The sequence below is a fragment of the Solanum lycopersicum genome, chromosome 10 (assembly GCF_036512215.1).
Source record: "Solanum lycopersicum chromosome 10, SLM_r2.1".
In the NCBI taxonomy this organism is placed as follows: Eukaryota; Viridiplantae; Streptophyta; class Magnoliopsida; order Solanales; family Solanaceae; genus Solanum; species Solanum lycopersicum.
Genome location: NC_090809.1, coordinates 51,492,473 through 51,512,015, shown reverse-complemented (window position 1 = coordinate 51,512,015; position 19,543 = coordinate 51,492,473). Strand labels below are relative to the sequence as shown.

Genomic DNA, 19,543 nt, shown 5'->3' with positions numbered 1-19,543 from the left:
ACTTTTTGTACTTTCTCCAACTGGCAGCAAAAAAGCACATTGAGCCAAGAACCAGGTTCCTTCATTAGGTCCCTGAGTTTGTCAAATCATTAAAACTACAAATAAAAAATTGTATATGAAGTTTCACATGGTTTTCCTTATTCTCTAAAGTATTTGAACCACAAATTTGATTAATAATAGTACTAGGCCCCGTCTCATCATGATTTGTTATAAAAAGACACTCTTAGAATAAAACCACTAGATTGATGAAGATGAGGACTTTGCCCTGCACCATTTTGTTTGAAAATATAGTGATAGATATCCAACACATGATAGCCAAGATGATATTCAAATGTCCCGTATCTACATGAAAATGAAGGGAGAATAATATGGTCTTGCTTCTCACCAGCTATTGTACATTTAATCATTTCAAATTATTTGCACTGGTGAGAAGAACCAAGCATGAGTTGATATCATTACTAATAGGCATGATTTGGTTGTCGACTTATTATCTTTCATCCACAAATTTAAGGCCCTATATCATCATGGCTAACAAGCATCGGCACATGAATTTACCTCCGGTGGTTAGTGACAAAAACTTCAGCTCCAACCCAAAACTTGTCCATAGACTTATATATATATATATATATATATATATATATATATATATATATATATATATATATATATATATATATATATATATATATACCCCCTTCCATGATATTTTTTCATCATAAACTACAATCATCATATGTTCAACCATCAAATAGTTCTAAATTTCTAGTTTACTTTCTTGTTCCGACCTTTCAAGTAAAAACGAAAGAAAGAATGACAATGCTTAGTGCTAAGAAACTCATCAAGATGGCGAGGAGATGGAAGAAGTTTGCGGCAAAGCAGAGGAAGAAGATTTTACTTCCAAGAAATGTTGGTGATGCTGATACCTGTAGTGTGTCATCCTCTATTGTTGAAAAAGGCCATTTTGTAGTTTATACAATTGATCAAAGGCGCTTCTTGGTCCCTTGGATTACTTGAAAATGACGTCATTAGGTAACTTTTAAACATGTCTGAAGATGAATTTGGGCTTCCAAGTGGTTTTCCTATTACATTACCCTGTGATTCAGCGTTCATGGACTACATCGTTCACTAATCAAGAAAGGCGTAGATGCAGATTTTAAAAAGCAGTGCTTCTATCAATTCCTTCATGTTGCTGTTCTACTTCTTCGTTGCAACAAGATAGTGGAACTCATCAAATTCTTGTTTATTGAGTACTCTAGGTCAACATTCTTTTTGTATGCTAGCTCAAAAGTAGTTTTTAGAGAGGGTTGCGATTGAAGAGTATACAATTGTAAAGCACATCATACAGATTGAATATTATTTTTATCAGAAAATTTATCATACTGATCATGGCTTTCACTTTCAATTAGATTACGATAAGTCAGAATAAGCTTATCCTTGATTAGTACCTTTAATTTAAGTATAAATACCATTTTGTTAAACAAAAAAGTTTCACTTACTGCAACATCTCCTTGATTGAATAAAGTCTAAATGACGTGAAAGTCTTGACCCTTGACACTAAGTAGATCAAATTTGCCTCGACCCCAAACTGGTTAACCTCACTTATATGAATCATATTTGTAACTATAAGATTGCACCTATGGATGCTTTAATCTGAAGGTACGTACACGTAGGGTATGGCAGATTCTATCTAATGACCTTCCTCTTATTATCATTTATATTTTCCCTACATGTGCACACACTTTAGAGTTCGACCCCTAATCATACAACATATAACTATGGCTCAGTCCTAAATGAGTGTTGGGGTAGGATCTAAGAATCGGATCACTTACATGCTTCTCCATTTAAACTAAACACAAGCTAACATTATACCAAATAAATTAGAAGTGTAAATATTAAAAGTTCTTTATATATTTGTTTGCATTAAGGTACAATTTCTAGTAAGAGGTTCAAAGTAAATGGGATAAGCTGCAATTCAATTTAAAGAATAGATTCTAGATATAATTAAGTAGCTTCTATCAAACTTATATTATCACTGTAAAAATCATTATATACATAACTTCTTGTTCTTTTTCATTCTTATTTCCGCTAAATGACACTCTCTTGGATGTGCTAGTTTGCACCACAAGGTGATGCTTTTGGAAAAAAGTTCTTAATTACTTTCTTTTGCAGAAAAATTCTAAGTGATTAAGGGAATTCTTTAAACAAATGTCATCAAAATGGAGATTAATCATAAGTAGACCGTTTTCTATTCATAAACTGATAAGGAAAAAAGGTTCTTGTAATTTTGAACTATATGGTAAATTTCCTCTCTTAGTATTCTCTTTCTCATTTACAAGCGCTACTATTCTACACAATTTCATTTGTTGAAGAATTTTCACTATGATGACCTTCTTAAGCGGGAAGTAAGATCAACAAACACATCCTCTTTGCAAGGTATTGTAAGACAACCCATTGGATGATCAAAGCCGAACTCTTCTTCAGCTTTAGCTAACAAGTCTTGAAATAGAGGCTGGCTCAAGTATGATACTGGCACGACAAATCTCTTCTTTTGGCTCTCTCCTACATACACAACACAATGACCTTTTGGAACACCTCCAGATGTTGAAGACCTCCTTAAGAACCGGTTACCATTGTCATCAAGAAATGATTTGTAACTCCAAATGTTGAAGGCAAAGAAAGAAGAAGAATTTTGAGAAGTACACAGACAATGGAAGTTCTTTTTTTGAACTTCTAGACACTTTTCTACTCAAATTCTTTGTGACTTTCTGTGTGTATATATAATCTAATGGAAAGTTTCATACCCGAACTTTTTGTGGTGAAGAGAAACTTGGGAGACAAAAGCATATGAAATTCACATGGTTTAGCCTACTCTTTTGTTGTCAAAGTATTCACACCATAAATTTGTGAATGAACAACACTAGGTCCACAAGAATGGATAAACTAAATGAATTAGTCCAGGACCACTTAGTTTAAAGATATGGTGACAAAGAAATGAATAAATGCATCAACCTCTTTGATTAAACTAGACAACTAATTTTAATTTGTCATCCTTTAAAACTAGCTACATCAACAAATTTAAGGCCCCATATAAGCATAGCTAACAAGCATCGACACATGGCTTTTCCTTCGGTGGTTAGTGACAAAAACTTCAAATCCAATCCAATTCCTTTAATATAAATAACCCCCTTTCTATAATATGTTTTCATCATCAACAACAAGCATTATCTATTTAGACACCAAATTGTTCTAAGTTTCTCATTTCCAACCTTTCAAGAAGAAAAAAAAATAGAAAGAATGACAATGCTCAATGCGAAGAAACTCATTAAGATAGTCAGGAGATGGAAGAAGTTTGCAGCCATGCATAGGAAGAGGAGTTCATTTCCAATAAATGGTAGTGATGCAGACGGTTGTAGTACATCCTCATTCTCTATAGTTGAAAAAGGTCATTTTGTAGTCTATACGATTGATCAAAGTTGCTATGAATTTCCCTTGACTTACCTTGAAAATGAGGTCATTACACAACTTTTAAGCATGTCCGTAGATGTGTTTGGTCTGCCAAGTGGTGGCACTATTACATTACCCTGCGATTCATCCTTCATGGACTACATCATTTCGCTAATCAAGAAAGGTGTAGCTGCTAGTGATCTTCACAATGTTGGGTTTTATTTTCCCTGATTTCTTACCACAATTAGTTTTTCGTTTTAGGAAAAGGTTTTGGATTTACTAATCCTTTTTCGAGTAGGAAAAGGTTTAGGTCTCTATAAATAGAGATATGTTCCTTCTAACTTAATCAGCATTCACAATGTAGTCTTAAAGGCTTTGAGAGTTTTGATTAGGTGAAGAATTTATGGGTCACAAGCTTGATACGTTATCACTTGTGTGAACCTCCCATGTATTCTGAGTGAATTGGTAGAGGTTGTTTCCCTCTCTATTTTGTATTCTCATATTTATAGTGGATTGTTCATCTCCTTTGTGGACGTAGATCGATTGACCGAACCACGTTAAATCTTTGTATTTTTTGGTATATTTCTCATTTGTCTTCTTACTCGTGGTCTTTTGAGGTTTGCTTTGCTAGCTTCCGCGTTTACACCTGCTTATTTCTGGTCCTAACAAGTTGTACCAGAGCCAGATTCAATGACGGAGTCAGGTTCAGTGTTTCGATAATTAATTATTTAACCTAGTTATAAAGAGGTGTTCATCTTGAAGAGTGTAGTTCTAGCCGCAACCTTTTTTGACAGTAATGAAGAATTTTTGTTGAAGAAATTGTTTCAGAGAGGTTCTCTGTGTTGGGACATAAATTTTGCAAAGGAGAGATTATGGAGAGAAGAAACAAGTTGTTGAAGATTAAGTCAAGAAGGTGGACAAATTTATTTTGTTAGAAATTCAGGTCAAGGGGGAGATTTGTTGGGTTTTATTTGCCCTGATTTCTTACCATAACTAGGTTTTCTTTTTAGGAAAAGGTGTTCAATTGACTAATTTTTTTCTAGTAGGAAAATGTTTAGGGCTCTATAAATAGAGACATGTTCCTTCAAACTTAATCAGCTTTCACAATGTAGTCTTAAATCCTTTGAGAGTTTTTTTTAGGGGGGGAATTTATGGGTCAAAATCTTGATATATTATCACTTGTGTGTACCTCCCATGTATTCTGAGTGAATTGGTAGAGGTTGTTTCCCATTGTATTTTGTACTCTCATATTTATAGTGAATTGCTCATCTGCTTTGCGTCTTTTAATATATTTTTCGTTTGTCTTCTTACTTGTGCTCTTTCGAGGTTTGCTTTGCTAGCTTCCGCGTTTAGACCTGCTTATTTTTTGTCCTAACACACAAAACATTGCTCCTCTCAATCCTTTCATCTTGCATTTCTACTTCTTTTTGTCAACAGGAAAGTAGAAATCAACAAATTTTTGTTTATTGAGTCATGATGTCATGTTTTGTAAATGTTAGCTCAAATAGATTGTGTACAAGGTGATAAATAGGCAACTGAAAGCTTTGTATTATTACAGATTGGAATAGAGATTTTGAAGTTAATCAGACTTATAGTTATCATTTGATGAGCTTTTCCTTTCCTATGATTCTGGACGTTGTATTGACGCATGAACTTGATTACTGGTTTGACCGATTTGTTAGCAGCAGAGTCATTATTATCTTATATCAGGAAACCACCTTTGACCCTCAAAATTTAAAGAAATAAATCACGCCAATGTAATAATGACAACAAAATTAATCGTAAAAAGTTCAAATAAAGTGAAATCATCAAGTGTTCCTCTTTTAGATTTTTTTCATCAATTAAATCTCATACTTCATATTATTGGCGTAATATGACCTTTAACTTGGCTTCGAATCACATTTATGCCTTTGAACTTTTGGTTGTGCACAAGTAGACACTTAAACTTGTATAAAGTTGAACGAATAAACCTACATGTCATTTTTTGTCCTACATAGTATCCTACGTGTATTGTGCCATGTAGGACTCATGTGTTTATTTATTTAAAAGTTGGATGGTTAAAGTGTCTGTTTGTGCATTATGAAAGTTGAAGGTCAAAGTTAAAATTTGAAACCAAGTTTAGGGTCCAATATATGTATTATGCCTTTATTTATTTGAGGGAACTAGTTTCTGGACTGACATAAAGTGTTTCAAATTATCATTCATCAGTGTATTAAAAATAGTTTATAATTAAATTAGGGAAACTGCATAAGTACCCCCTCAACCTATGCCCGAAATTCCAGAGACACAATTATATTATACTAAGGTCCTATTACCCCCCTGAACTTATTTTATAAGTAATTTTCTACCCCTTTTAGGCCTACTTGGCACTAGTTTGAATGAAAAAGTCAACTAGTGTTGGGCCCACAAGATAGTGCCACGTAAGTAAAAAAGGGGTGGAATATTATTAATAAAATAAGTTCAGGGGGTAATAAGACCTTTGTATAGTATAAGTGTGTCTCTGAGATTTTGGGCATAGGTTGAGGGGGTACTTGTGCATTAGCCCATTAAATTACATTAATATCGTGCATTTTCAAACAAAAAGTAGTTCAAATATTTGGAACAACTATTGGATACCAATAACAAACAGGGGTGGATCTACGTGGACAAGTGGGGATATCACGACACCCAGTGATCTTTAAAAAAACATTGTTTATATATGTATATATATAAAATAATTAAATATATATTAACTTTATCGACTCTTTACCAGTATCATAACCTCTCGATGGGAAATGGAACTTAGATCACGCTGTGAACCTACTTTTGAGTGGAATTTCGTTGACAAGCAAATTCCCCAGAAAAAACAACAAACTAGTGAAAGGACAACCTGTCTTATTCTTCTGCTGTTCGGGGCCCCTATTTTCTTGGAGATTGCCTAGTTTGTGCTAGAACAACAGATTCGTGAGCAAGAGCCTGTAGTTCAATTGGTTAAGGAGGTCGCTTGCCACACAGCCAACGCAGGTTTGAACCTCGTTTGCTCCTCTTTTTTTTTTCTTCTGATTTTGTCTTTTTCATTAATGTGTAAAGGGCTTTAATTTTTTTTCTACATTCATTCTTATTTATTTACTGTTCTTTATTAATCAAACTGACTTATTTTCACAATTAACTCTTTTTTTTTACTTTCTGTTTATCTAATTATTAATCAATTGATATGAGTGTTACATGTTTATTCTTTATCAATTAATAACTACTGAATTATGAACGTCAAATGAATATTAATAAGAATATATTTACATAGTAGTTTTAAAAAAATTTAAGTTTTACAAATGATGAATATTACTATTTGTTTAATTTAAAAGTTCTTTCGATCTTTACTGACTTTTTCTAAGTAAGATGACTAGGTTGAAACTATAAAAAAATTTTACCCTACTATACATCGCTCACAGCACATAAATTCAATGGGCTATGAATATAGTAAGTTCATACTATTAGATAGTTTATACAAGCTCAAATTTTAATATAAAATTTTGTTCTCAAAGTTTCAGCGAACATGACATCTAATTTCAAAAGGTAAATAAAAATTGAATTGTTTAGTAATCTCTAATCTCGAAGTATATATAAAAAATATTTGGTCGATGTGTTTATAAGAATAAAAAAAAGATTAATAACCCGAATTGTAACCCAAAATTAAAGCAACCGATCATTTTATCTTACTTGAACGATGTGACCCCCACAACCTCCAAATCTTAAATCCACATATGATAACAAATTAAAATATGACAGTAAAGTATCTCTTCTCCAAATAAAATAAAAGATGATACTCCCTCCGTTTCAAAGAGGATGACCTAGTTTGACTTGGAACGGAGTTTAAGAAAAGAAAGAAGACTTTTTAATCTTGTTGCTCAAAATTAAAGTTATGTCAAATGTACCAAAATGCCCTTTAACTTATGCTCTTAAACATGCCCATGGAAAGTTAAAATTAAAGTGTTGTCAAAAGAAAAGGGGTCATTCTTTTTTGAATAAACTAAAAAGGAAATAGGAACATTCTTTTTTAAACGGAGGGAGTAATATTTAGTACTTTAAAATATTACAAGTATAAACACAAATTAACATATTTATATTCTTATCTCATATGTTAATTACATGTAAGACAAAGTTCAGAGAAAAAAGAAAGATGAAAAATGAATAGGAATATGATAGTCACTTCATGGAGTTAATTAATATAAAATGAAGGCTACAATAATAGTCAATATGAATTTTATTTATTACTAAGGATCATATCAAATATCGAACTCTACCAAGTTACTTTTTTCAAAATGAATTAGAATACAGAAACATGGCATAAGGGAGTGACAGCTTAAAATATGAAACAATATCAAAAGTTGAAACATTGAATTTTTCTTTTTATAATGAGATAAAAGAATAAATACGAATAAATATTTATATCATTATTTCTTCCATAAATTAAAGAATTATTAATAATTATATGTTCTTTCTCCATTTCAAATTATTCATTGTGTTTCAATTTTATACACCCCTTAAGGAAAACAATGAAAAAAAATGTAGTTTTATATATTCTATCTTACACACCCTTTACAAAAATTAAACATAAATAAGTAAAATTAAAAAATCATAACAAAAATTAAATAACTTTTATTATAAATTAATATAGTAGAATAATATAATCATTAAAAAGATCAAGTAAATTATAATTAATTTTTTATTTTACGAATTACATTATACAAATATATTAATAGAGAGTCATGATCTTATATTTTGATGCATAACCCTTTATTTTACATTCAAAGAAGAAAACTATGTACTAAAAAAAAGGATATCCTAAGATTATTCACCTTTGTTCTATTTTTTTTTTTTTAAAAAAAAAAGAGTAAAAAGAATGCTCTGTTCATCCCTAATAAAGTTGATTCCCTAAATCTTGGATTATATGCTCATTCCTTGTATATCACATGTTGTTGTTTGCTCAAATATTTTTTATATTTATAACTGACGAATGTAGGGATAATAAAAAATAAGAGAATGTGTATAGTTAAATATTAGATAAGTGCAAATCAGGAGATAAATACATGAGAATACTAACATTTTTTCAAGAATAACGTGATTTTTTGCTAATACATGGATCATATTGAATTGTTTATAAATTTTAAAATAACCTTTGAAATTCCTAAAAGATATCTGTTATTATTTTTTTGTGCATGGAAACATTAATGATTGTGTAATAATTTATTTTCGAAGCATAAGTTATTTCAAGAACAACGTTAATTTAATGAATGAGAAATGGTCATTTATTTTCTTTTTAGAAATATTTAATATTTAATAAATAATTTTTTTTATATAAAAATATAATTTAGTGAAGGGGAGTAAAATGATAATCCAATTTTGCATTTGGTGCTTTCCACTTTCAATATAAACAATTGATATATGATATGATGATTAAAATTAATAATGTAATGACCTGAAATGTCATTTTCAGAAATTTTCGTAAATTTTTTGTTTTACCCTTCTCCATAGTTGCCTTAGTTATTTTGGATTAGTTTGCGAGGTTAGTTAGAGAATTATGAATTACTCGTCTGCCATTATTTAATTAAGAGGTAAATTTTAACTATTTAATTTTAGTAAGTGGTTGATCAGTCAAATCCATATTCGTTTAAGGAAAAATTGTATATAATAGCAAACTATTAATTCAAATTAAATTCTATAAATATACTTTGATGTAATGTACCCTATAACAAACTATAGTTATTTCGCCACTCTCCTTGGTGGAATCTCGCTCTCCACTCTCATTTGGTGGCAGTCTTGCTCGTCTCTCTCGCTTTTTATACAAACACAAATGTATAAAATTGTATAAAGCGAGAGAAAATTGTATAAATACATGTATTTTCGTTCCTCTCTCTCCCCTCTCCTAGATCTCGCTCGCCACCCTCGCCTCTCTCGCTTATACAAACAGAAACGAAATATATAAATTACCTTTCTATTTGTATAAAGCGAGAGAAAATTGTATATATACATGTAAATACATATATTTTCGTCCTATACACTTATAATTATGTATAATAAAAATATTCCCCTGCGCAGTTTTTTTTGTCTTTCTCTCTTTCTCATTTTATATTTACAAATTCAAATTGTATATAATTCTCTCTTTCTCGTTTTATACAATTCGATTCAATTGTATATTCCCTTTCCAAGTCTCTTTTGCCTTTATTTCTTTCTCATTTTTATACAAATTCAAATTGTATATAATCGTCATATACACTTATAATTATACAATACAAATATTTCTCTGCCTAAGTCTCTTTTGCCTTTCTCTCTTTCTTGTTTTAGACAAATTCAAATTGTAAATAGTTCCTCTCTTTCTCGTTTTATACAGTTCGCTTCAATTGTGTATGTATAGCGAATGATACATATATATGTTCGCTATTGAGGACAATTATGCAAACTTTGCTATAACATACAAATATGAATTTTATGATTGCTATATCTAAAAGTTGCCCTTAATTTAATGCATCATATACCACTTCACCTCTATATGGAAATAAATTATTAGGATTGAGAATTCTTGGATCATATATAATGAATAATTAATTATTTTATATAAAAAAACGACGGATGACATGACTTTTTTAAAATTCATAAATAACTATTTGTGTGTGTGTGTATGGGTGTGTGGGTGTGGGTGTGGGGGGTGGGTGTATGTGTGGGTGGGTGTGTGGGTGGGTGGGTGGGTGTGTGGGTGTGGGTGTAGGTATGGGTTGGTGGGTGTAGGTGTGTTGGGGTGTGTGTGTGGGTGTGTGGGTGTGGGGGGGAAGGGGGTGGAGGGGTGGGTGGGTGTGGGTGTGTGGGTGTGGCTGTGGGTGTAGGTGTGGGTTGGTGTGTGTGTGGGTGTGTGTGTGTGGTGGGTGTGGGTCTCTGTGTGTGTGTCTCCTTTTATAAGATTCTCGTTGTCCTTATCATATTAGGAAAGGAAGTTATAATTGTAGTTAAAAAAGCAGTACTATTTTTACCTTTAATTGTACAATTCTTTTTCTACAAAACTTCCTAATTAAAATTACCATAGACGTATTAAAGTTTCCTTATTTTTTTCAACTTGCACTTTCATCGGCATGAAACACGGACTTCTTTCTACACGTTTAGACAACTTTGGACTTCAATTAATTGTTGTTAACACGTACACGTTTGTATGCTTTTCTTGACCGTGCCTGTATGTATGTATATGCAATTTTACAGTGTCTATCATCAAATACACAAGCTGTAGAACTATCACTAACTGTTATAAGTTTTGTTGTGGATACATGACACTGAACAAGTATACAGAATATTATCTAATTATTCATTAAAAAATTTCAATTCTTGCCTCCACACTGTTTATTTTTTATAATTCGCAAAATTCTAATTGCATATATATATATATATATATATATATATATATATATATATATATATATATATATATATATATATATATATATATATATATATATATATATATATATACACTCTCTCTAGTAGTCCTGACTTGACGAGCTACCAGCCCCGAACCCCTGGCCTAACCTAAACGTGGAACCCGCCTAGGACACAATCTTGACCCCAAATGAAACTTCAAGTCTGATCCAGACTTGGGACCCGACCCGTGACCCAACCCATATCTTGACGTTCGAGCAAGTTTCCTAACCTGAGTTAGGCCCCGACCCCCAACTCACGATCCGATTGTAACTAGGACACTACCTCGATTTAGGGATGACAATGGGGTGGGGCAAATTTGGGGCACGGTGTGTTTAAGGATAAGCTGGCGGGGCAGATTTAAGGCTATGCGGGGCGGGTTGAAATGGGTTTTTTAAAAATTAACACGGGACGGTTTGAAATGGACTTTTTAAAAATTAATGCGGGGCGGGTTGAAATTAGATTTTTAAAAACTAATGTGGGGCGGGTGGGGGGGGGTTGCACGTAATGGGTACATGTGATATTAAGCGGGTCACACTTACTTTAATCTTTTTACATGTTATAACATAATTTATCAAGATGATTTTTTATAGCTACTAAAATATTCAAGATAGTAAATGAAAATGGTCTTACAAAAAATGATATAATTGCTTGTATGTTTCCATATTGATCAATAAAAAATAAATTGTATGTCATTATCTATTAAATTATTACTACCTCATGAAACAATGAATTTATTTTTATGAATTTTATTTTTAGTATGAATTTTAACTAGAAAAAAGAAATATTAAAAAAATTATGCGGCGCAGGTTAATGCGGGAGGGTCTATGCTCGGCGGGTTGAAAATAAAAAAAGTTGTTATGCGGGATTGAGGATTGAGTTTCGTTTAGGTTCATAGTTGTGTCCCTAATAAAGGTTAGGTCAAAGTTAGGAATCATGGTCGGTCCCAAATTGGGGTTACTTCTCTTGATAGGGTCGAGGTCAGGTCCAGTGTTAGTATCATATCTCAAATCGGTATTTGTTTCAGATCGAGATTGGTGTTAGGTCCTAGTTTACGGGTTAGGTTCCCAAGTCAAAGTTTAGGGTCGTGCCTCAGATTGGGGCCTAAAGTTGGATTGGAGTCGAGTTTCGATTCAAGGTCAAAGTAAAGACTTAGGTTTAGGTTAGGGTCAGGGTTAGGATTTGGTCATGGGCCATATCTCATGTTAGTGTTGGATTTTGGGTCCTAGCTTAGAGTTGGTGTCATGTCTCTACTCATGGGTTGGTACCTGAGCTAGGGTTAGGTCCTGAGTCGGGGTTGAGGTCATTTTCATGGTTGGGTTCTAAGTTAGGTCTAGGTTAGGTATCACGTTGCGGTTGGGGTTAGAGAGGGGGAGGGGGAGATTTCAAGTTGGGGTTGAACCCATATTGAGGGTGGGGGGGGGTTAAAGGCTTGGGTCTCAATTCGAGTCTCGAGTTGAGGTGGGTGTCGAAGATGGATGGGTCTCAATTCGGGTTTTGGTGGGGTCCCAATTCAGGGTTAGAGTCGAGTTTTAGATTAAGGTCCGAATTTAGTATATAGGTTGGGAATTGTGTCTTGGTTACAATTGGGTCAGCTTTCCAGTCGAGTTCCAATGTAGGTTCTGGTTAGAGTTCGGGTTGGAAGAAAAGTCAAGTCTTGAATTTGGTCCTGATTTAGGTTTTAAACTGAGATTGAGACCCTAGTCGGAGATTAGGTCGGGCAAAGGTCAAATCAAAAGATCAAGCCTCTGTGGAGGGTAAGGAGTGGACTTGATTGAGCAAGCTTGGGTTTTCTCAGTAAACGTTTGCCTGTATGATAAAGTAAATGTTTTAAGGAGTACTATAGAACCTCCAATTCGTATTTAAATTAGGATAAAATAAACAAATTGAACTAGAATGCAATTTGTGTAGTAGTTTACTTGTTTTATTAGTACGCTTTAAATAGCTATTGTTTCAATAATTGAGCCAAAAGAAGAGATTTATCGCTTAAGTATGATACTGCGCGACAAATCTCTTCTTTTGTCTCTCTCCTACATATATATCACAATGATATTTTTGAATACCTCCAGATGTAAGAATAAAACAAAATAGTAAATTTATATCGTACAAAAAAAGTAAAATTACGATGCTGAAGACCTTAAGAATTGATTAGCCTCGGAGTCACTTTTAATACCCATTGTCACAACAAATTTTTTGTAACTCCATATGATGACAGAAAAAAAGAACACGAATTCGGAGAAGTGCACAGAAAATGGAACCAGTGTGGATAAGTTTTTATCAACAAAATATGAAAACAGAAAATGGACATCTTTTTGTAGGAAATATGAAAGGAAAAATAATATCTTTAGAAAATGCTCAAGTTTATTATAGGCTACTTAAGGCCACTTAAGATGATTACAATCATAAACTACATCACTATTCATACTACTCAAAATAGAAAATAAAAAGTCTTGAACAAATAACTAAATACATGTATCACAATTTACTAGATACATGTACTACGAAATTCTAAAAAAACTTCTTGAAAAACTAAGAGACAATTTTGGAAGACTAAACATTGATGCATTAATTCCAACACTCCCCCTTAATGCATTTGCTTGATAACTCCAATGCGTTCTCGAAGATAGCAAAGTTTTTCTCTAGGAAGTGCTTTGGTGAAGATGTCAGCAAGTTGTTCTCCTGTCTGACAATAATGCAACTGAATTTTGCCTTTCTCTTTGCTTCTCGGATAAAATGATACTTGATGGAAATATGCTTTGATCTTTCATGGCTGACTGGATTCATGGCAATTGCATTGCTGAGTTGTTATCACAATACAGAACAATCCATTTTTTTTGTTTTTCACCAATGTCTTCATATATTCTCCTAAGACAAATAGATTGAGAAGTAGCCTTGGATTCAGAAACATATTCTGCTTCGGCAGTTGATTGAGCAATAACACTTTGCTTTTTTGATAACCAAGAACAAATGCTTGATCCAAATAAGAAAGCATAACCAGAAGTACTCTTCATGTCATCTATACTTCCAGCCCAATCACTATCAGAATAACCAATTAAGTTTAAATTTCCACCGAATTTGTACATTATCCCATAATCTATTGTTCCTTGCAAGTAGCGTAGAATACACTTTGCAGCTCCAATATGCACTTGGCTTGGTTCTTGCATGAATCTGGATAATAAACTAGCAGCAAACATAATATCTGGCCTTGTTGAAGTAAGATATAGAAAACTTCCAATCAAACTCCTAAAAAGTGAGCTATTAACTTTCTTTTCTCCATCATCTTTTCTAAACTATTCATTTGCTGCTAATGGTATGGCCATAGACCTGCAATCCATCATTTTGAATTTATGAAGAATACTTTTAGTATACTTCTTTTGAGAAATAAAAATTCCTTCTATCACTTAAGAAACTTCGATGCCCAAGAAATAATTTAGCAATCCAAGATCACTCATTTCATAAGCTTGCATCATATCTTGTTTGAAATTTTGCATCATCTTTACATCATTTCCTGTAAAAATCAAATCATCCACATAGAGACAAACAATGATAATGCTGCCATTTTCTTTCTTCACATACAAAGTGGCTTCACTTTTACTTCTCTAAAAATTATTATTCAGAAAGTATGTATCAATTTCATTGTACCAGGCTCTTGGAGCTTGCTTCAGCCCGTAAAGAGCTTTTTTTAGTCTATACACCTTTCTTCTCCTCCTTGAACAAAAAATCCTTGAGGTTGCTCAACATAAATCTCTTCATCAAGTTTTCCATTCAGAAATGTTGATTTAACATCAAGTTGAAATATCTTCCATTTCTTTGTGCAGCAACAACAATTACAGTTCTAGTTGTCTCAAGACGAGCAACTGGAGAGAAAGTTTCATAAAAATCAATATCTGATTTTTGCGTGAAGCCTCTAGCAACCAACCTTGCTTTGTACTTTTGAATATCTCCTTCCTGATTGAGTTTGATTTCGTGAATCCATTTTAGACTTACAACTTCTCTTTCTCTAGGGATAGCCACAAGTTCCCAAGTATTTTTTTTTTGATCATTCAAATTTCTTCTTCCATGGATTTCTTCCAAACATCATGCTTTATTGCTTCTTCATAATTTTTCGGCGCAACACCGGTAAAATTACATCTTTGATAAATGTCACTCAATATTTTTGTTCCTCTTGGAGGCAGTTTTTCATTATCTGAATTTGGGATTTCCCCCCCTTGAGAGACATCTTCATCTTTCTCATCCTCTTCTTGATTTGAAGATATGATAGCAGTATTCTCTATATTTTTTTCCTCCCAATTCCATGTTATTTTTTCATCAAAAATGGCATCTCTACTAACAACAAGTTTGTTAGTTTTGACATCGAGAAGCCTATATCCTTTTGTAACATCACTATATCCAAGAAAGACACATTTTTGACTTTTTTCATCCAATTTTGTTCTTTTCTCATCAGGTACATGAGCATAACAAATACACCCAAAAATTTTAGAATGACTTACAGAAGGTTTAATTCCACTGCAAGCTTCAACTGGTGTCTTGTCCTTTAGTGCCTTTGTTGGACACCTGTTAAGGATGTGAACTGCTGTATGCACTGCTTCTGCCCAAAAATATTTTGGCAGCCCTTTCTCAATCATCATAGTTCTGGTCATTTCAACAATTGTTTAATTTCTTCTTTCAGATACACCATTTTGTTGAGGAATATAACCTGTTGTAAGTTGCTTCTGAATGCCTTCATTTTTGCAATATTCTTCAAATTCTCGACTTGTGTATTCACCTCCTCGATCAGAGTGAATGGTTTTGATGCTGCAACCTTTTTGCTTCTCAACAAGGGCTTTAAATTTCTTGAATGTAGCAAATGCTTCTGACTTTTTTTTCAAGAAATAAACTCAAGTCATTCTTGAGAAATCATCAATAAATATTAGAAAATACCTTTGACTTCCAAGAGATGGAGTCTTCATTGGTCCACAAATGTCGGTATAAATTAGTTCCAAAAATTCAATTGCTCTCCAAGACACTCCTTTTAGAAAAGATTTCCTATGTTGCTTTCCCATTATACAACTTTCACATGTATCCACCTCAGTATGTATCTCAGGAAGGCCTTGCACCATGTCCTTTTGCTTGAGAAGCTTTAAACCATGAAAATTCAAGTGACAAAATCTTTGCAAAGCCATGAATCATCTACAATTTTATTTTTTAATGCATTATAATGAAATTGCAAAGGGAAGTTTCTTTTTATCATCTTTACTTCAACAGTGACTTGATTTGGCTCAATTTTATCATAAATCTTGCAATAATTATCTCTAAACACAAGAGAATAACCATTTTCCATGAGTTGACCAACACTAAGCAAATTTTCTTCCAAGTCAGGAATATAAAGAACATCATGAATTTGCTTACCGCATCTGGTCATGTTGATTGAAATAGTACCTTTACCTTTCGCATCAACTAAGGCTCCATTCCCCATCTTCACTTTAGTAATGATGCTTTTATTAATTGAGAGGAAAGCCTTTTCATCTCCAGTCATGTGATTACTACAACCGCTATCAACATACCATTCATTGCTTTTTGTTGAAGCATCAGATTTAAAAGCAAAGAAAATGTTTTTTTTCCTTTCTTCCTCCTGTTTTTCACAAAAATTTGTTTGCTCCCGTTTCTTGTGCCAACAATCCTTTTCAACCTGACCAAACTTCTTACAAAAGTTACATTGGGGCTTGCCTTTTTGCCAACATTTTTCTGCATTATGATTAGTCTTTTTACAAACTTTACAAAAAAGACTTGAGTTTTTCTCACCTTTTTCTTCAACCTTCTTGGAAGAACCATCATGATCCTGCTTCTTTTTTGGCTTGTGATTTTTCTTCTGATGATTTTTGGAGAAATTTTGAGAATTCTCATTTATTTTAGACTGGAAAGCCGTCTCTTTGGGTTGATCTTCATGAAAAAATCTTGGCTTCTCGTGTGCACGAAATGATCCAACTAGCTCTTTGATGGAAAGCTTAGAAAGATCTTTCATCTCCTAAGTGATAGCAACGATGTACTCATACTTTTCTGTGACACTAATTAGAATCTTTTCCACAACTTGTTGGACAGAAATTATATCACTATGATTTCTCATTTTATTAACAATATTCATGATTCTTGTGCAATATTCATCAATTTTTTCAGATTCTATCATCTTAAAATTTTAAAACTCTCTTCTAAGACTTTGAAGATTTATAGTGTGTACCTTTTCGTCACCATACACCTCAGTTTTCAGAAAATCCCAAGCTTCCTTTGCAGTCTCACAAGTAACAATTTTTGCAAAATATGCTCTTGAGACTCCCATTTGGATTTCGCTCAAGGCTTTTGCATCTTGACGATACTTAGCCTCAAGATTTTTCATCTCTGGTGCTGTAAGATTACCATCGTTTTCTAGCTCTTCAAAGGCATTTGCAACAATAGTCCACAAACCTTCAGCTTTCAAATTTGTTCTCATTCTTATCTTTCAGTATTCAAAATCAGTTCCATAAAAAATGGAGTAAGAACAACTGAAGAATCAGCACCTTCATTTGTTTTGGATGCCATATTTTTTTCTTCAGCTAACCCCAGATTAAGAACGAAAACCTGCTCTGATACCAATTTGTAGGAAGTATGAAAGGAAAAATAATATCTTTAGAAAATGCTTAAGTTTATTATAGGCTACTTAAGGTCACTTGAGATAATTACAATCATCAATTACATCACTATTTATACTACTCAAAATAGAAAATAAAAATTCTTGCACAAATAACTAAATACATGTATCACAATTTACTAACTACATGTACTACGAAATTCTAAAAAGACTTTTTAAAAAACAAAAAGACAATTTTGAAAAATTAAACATTGATACATTAATTCCAACACTTTTGACATCTTTTGAACATCATGATTCTTGTTTCGTGTGTCTCAATAAACACATAAGTTAATGGCAAGTTTCATACCTAACTGGTGAGAGACAACGGCACATGAATCCTCCCGTGGTTTTGCCTACTCGATTATCATCCATAAATTTGCTGAAGAACAACACTAGACCCCTCTGCTTCTCATAATTTGGAACAGAAAACACCCTTAAAATTAAGAGCCACAAGACTGAATGAAATTGATGATTTAGTCATGAACCACTTGATTTAAAGATATTGGTGACAGAGAATTGAATAAATAGGTCCTATGTTCAATAGCAGCACATGATTTTGCCCTTAATGCCTAACTCACATTTGACAACTGGAGCTACAATATAAATTCATTTTCTATCCTTAGATATAAATAAACTGCATCCATGAGCCATTTGATCATCAAGCAGATATCAGTAAATAAAATCTTATAAAAGATCATCAACTTTTTATTTCCTATATTCCAAAGAAATCATGATTAGTGCTAAGAGACTCATCAAGATGGCAAGGAAATGGCAGAAATTCGCAGCGAATCAAAGGAAGAGAATTTCTTTTCAAAGACCCAATACCAATGATGCAAAGAGTTGCAGCACATCAGCTTTTGTAGTTGACAAAAATCATTTTGTGGTGTATTCAATAGATCAGAACCGATTTGTGGTTCCGTTGACTTATCTTCAACATGAGGTAATCAGACAACTGTTGCACATGTCTGAAGAAGAGTTTGGACTTCCAAGTGATGGCCCCATTACGTTACCGTTTGATGCACTATTCTTGAACTACATTATATCTCTCATTCGAAGAGGTGTATCTGCAGATTTTTGAAATGCTTTGATTGTAACAGTCGCTTCCAGTCGATGCTCATCAGCTTCATACCTTCAAGAACAACGACATTTGGAATTGTTAGTTTGTTAAGCTAACTGTGATAAATTTTGTAACGTGATACTTATAGAATATTAACATCTAATTTTTAATCATAAACTCCACATTCTTGCCTTCAAATTCATCTATTCCATGATCATTTAGGAAATTCTTGTTTCTTTTCATTGGCTTTCTAATAACCTTGCACCACAAATATCTAGCTTGTGTCTTTCACATTCACGGATAAGGAGATTTTCCCATATCAAAGAAAGTAATCTTGTTAATCTTGTATTCTGAGTAAATTTATCTGCAATTTTAACTTTTAACTATCAAGTTTTGATTTACATCAATTGCATTAATAACATTTTGAAGTCCAAAAGAACATAGTAATGTTGCATATTGAAAAAGGTAGTTGATCCTTTCCTTCCACTCCTGTTCTGTGGTCCATCCAAGAGAGAAAAAAAATTAAGAGAAAAGGATTGAACATAGGAGGTCCGTTTCTCAAGGCTTCACAATCTAAAGAATTTACTGTTTTATGTATTATACTTCTCAACCCAATGCATATTTAATTGGCCTAGCTAAGATAAAAAGCTTCTGCCGAGACTACGCTTTCTGACTGAGTTTATTGGACTCATTTTTATCTTAACCTCTAGAAGTTTATTACTCTTTGGTATTATCAAGCGCATGACTAGAAATCTTTAAGCATTTCTTTAAGAATTGAAAGTCTAACATTTAGTTGTTTGATGGGAATGATTTGTTGAACAAAGAAGAGGCTATAAAGTAGATTAAAGATTTAGAACTTGAAAGTTTTGCTGTTTGAAGATGAAAATATGTTATAAAAGAGCAACCTTTAGAGCAATATAAAGGTGTAGATTCAGAAATCTATATAGATAATCTGTTAACCG

At 32.9% G+C, this 19,543-nt stretch overlaps 3 protein-coding genes across 3 annotated transcripts; 1 reads left to right on the top strand and 2 right to left on the bottom strand.

Annotated features, from left to right (window-relative positions):
* Positions 1-2,223: 2,223 nt before the first annotated feature.
* LOC138338904 (auxin-responsive protein SAUR21-like) lies at positions 2,224-4,640 on the bottom strand. Its single transcript, XM_069289988.1, has 2 exons — positions 4,634-4,640; positions 2,224-2,742 (listed from the first exon to the last, which is right to left on the bottom strand). The coding sequence occupies exons 1-2, from the start codon at positions 4,638-4,640 to the stop codon at positions 2,378-2,380; spliced, it is 372 nt and encodes a 123-aa protein (XP_069146089.1). The 3' UTR covers positions 2,224-2,377.
* Positions 4,641-13,661: 9,021 nt separating this feature from the next.
* Positions 13,662-14,075, bottom strand: LOC138338903 (secreted RxLR effector protein 161-like). Its single transcript, XM_069289987.1, has one exon. The coding sequence runs from the start codon at positions 14,073-14,075 to the stop codon at positions 13,662-13,664; it is 414 nt and encodes a 137-aa protein (XP_069146088.1).
* A 4,206-nt stretch (positions 14,076-18,281) lies between these two features.
* Positions 18,282-18,602, top strand: LOC101259491 (auxin-responsive protein SAUR67-like). The gene has a single exon (XM_010329262.1). It carries the CDS (start codon positions 18,282-18,284, stop codon positions 18,600-18,602), a length of 321 nt encoding a protein of 106 aa, XP_010327564.1.
* The last annotated feature ends 941 nt before the right edge of the window (positions 18,603-19,543 follow it).

Excerpts from the sequence above, each read along its gene's own strand:
- LOC138338903 (XM_069289987.1), bottom strand. The coding sequence starts at position 14,075 with ATGTTTGCTGCTAGTTTATTATCCAGATTCATGCAAGAACCAAGCCAA.
- LOC101259491 (XM_010329262.1), top strand. The coding sequence starts at position 18,282 with ATGGCAAGGAAATGGCAGAAATTCGCAGCGAATCAAAGGAAGAGAATT.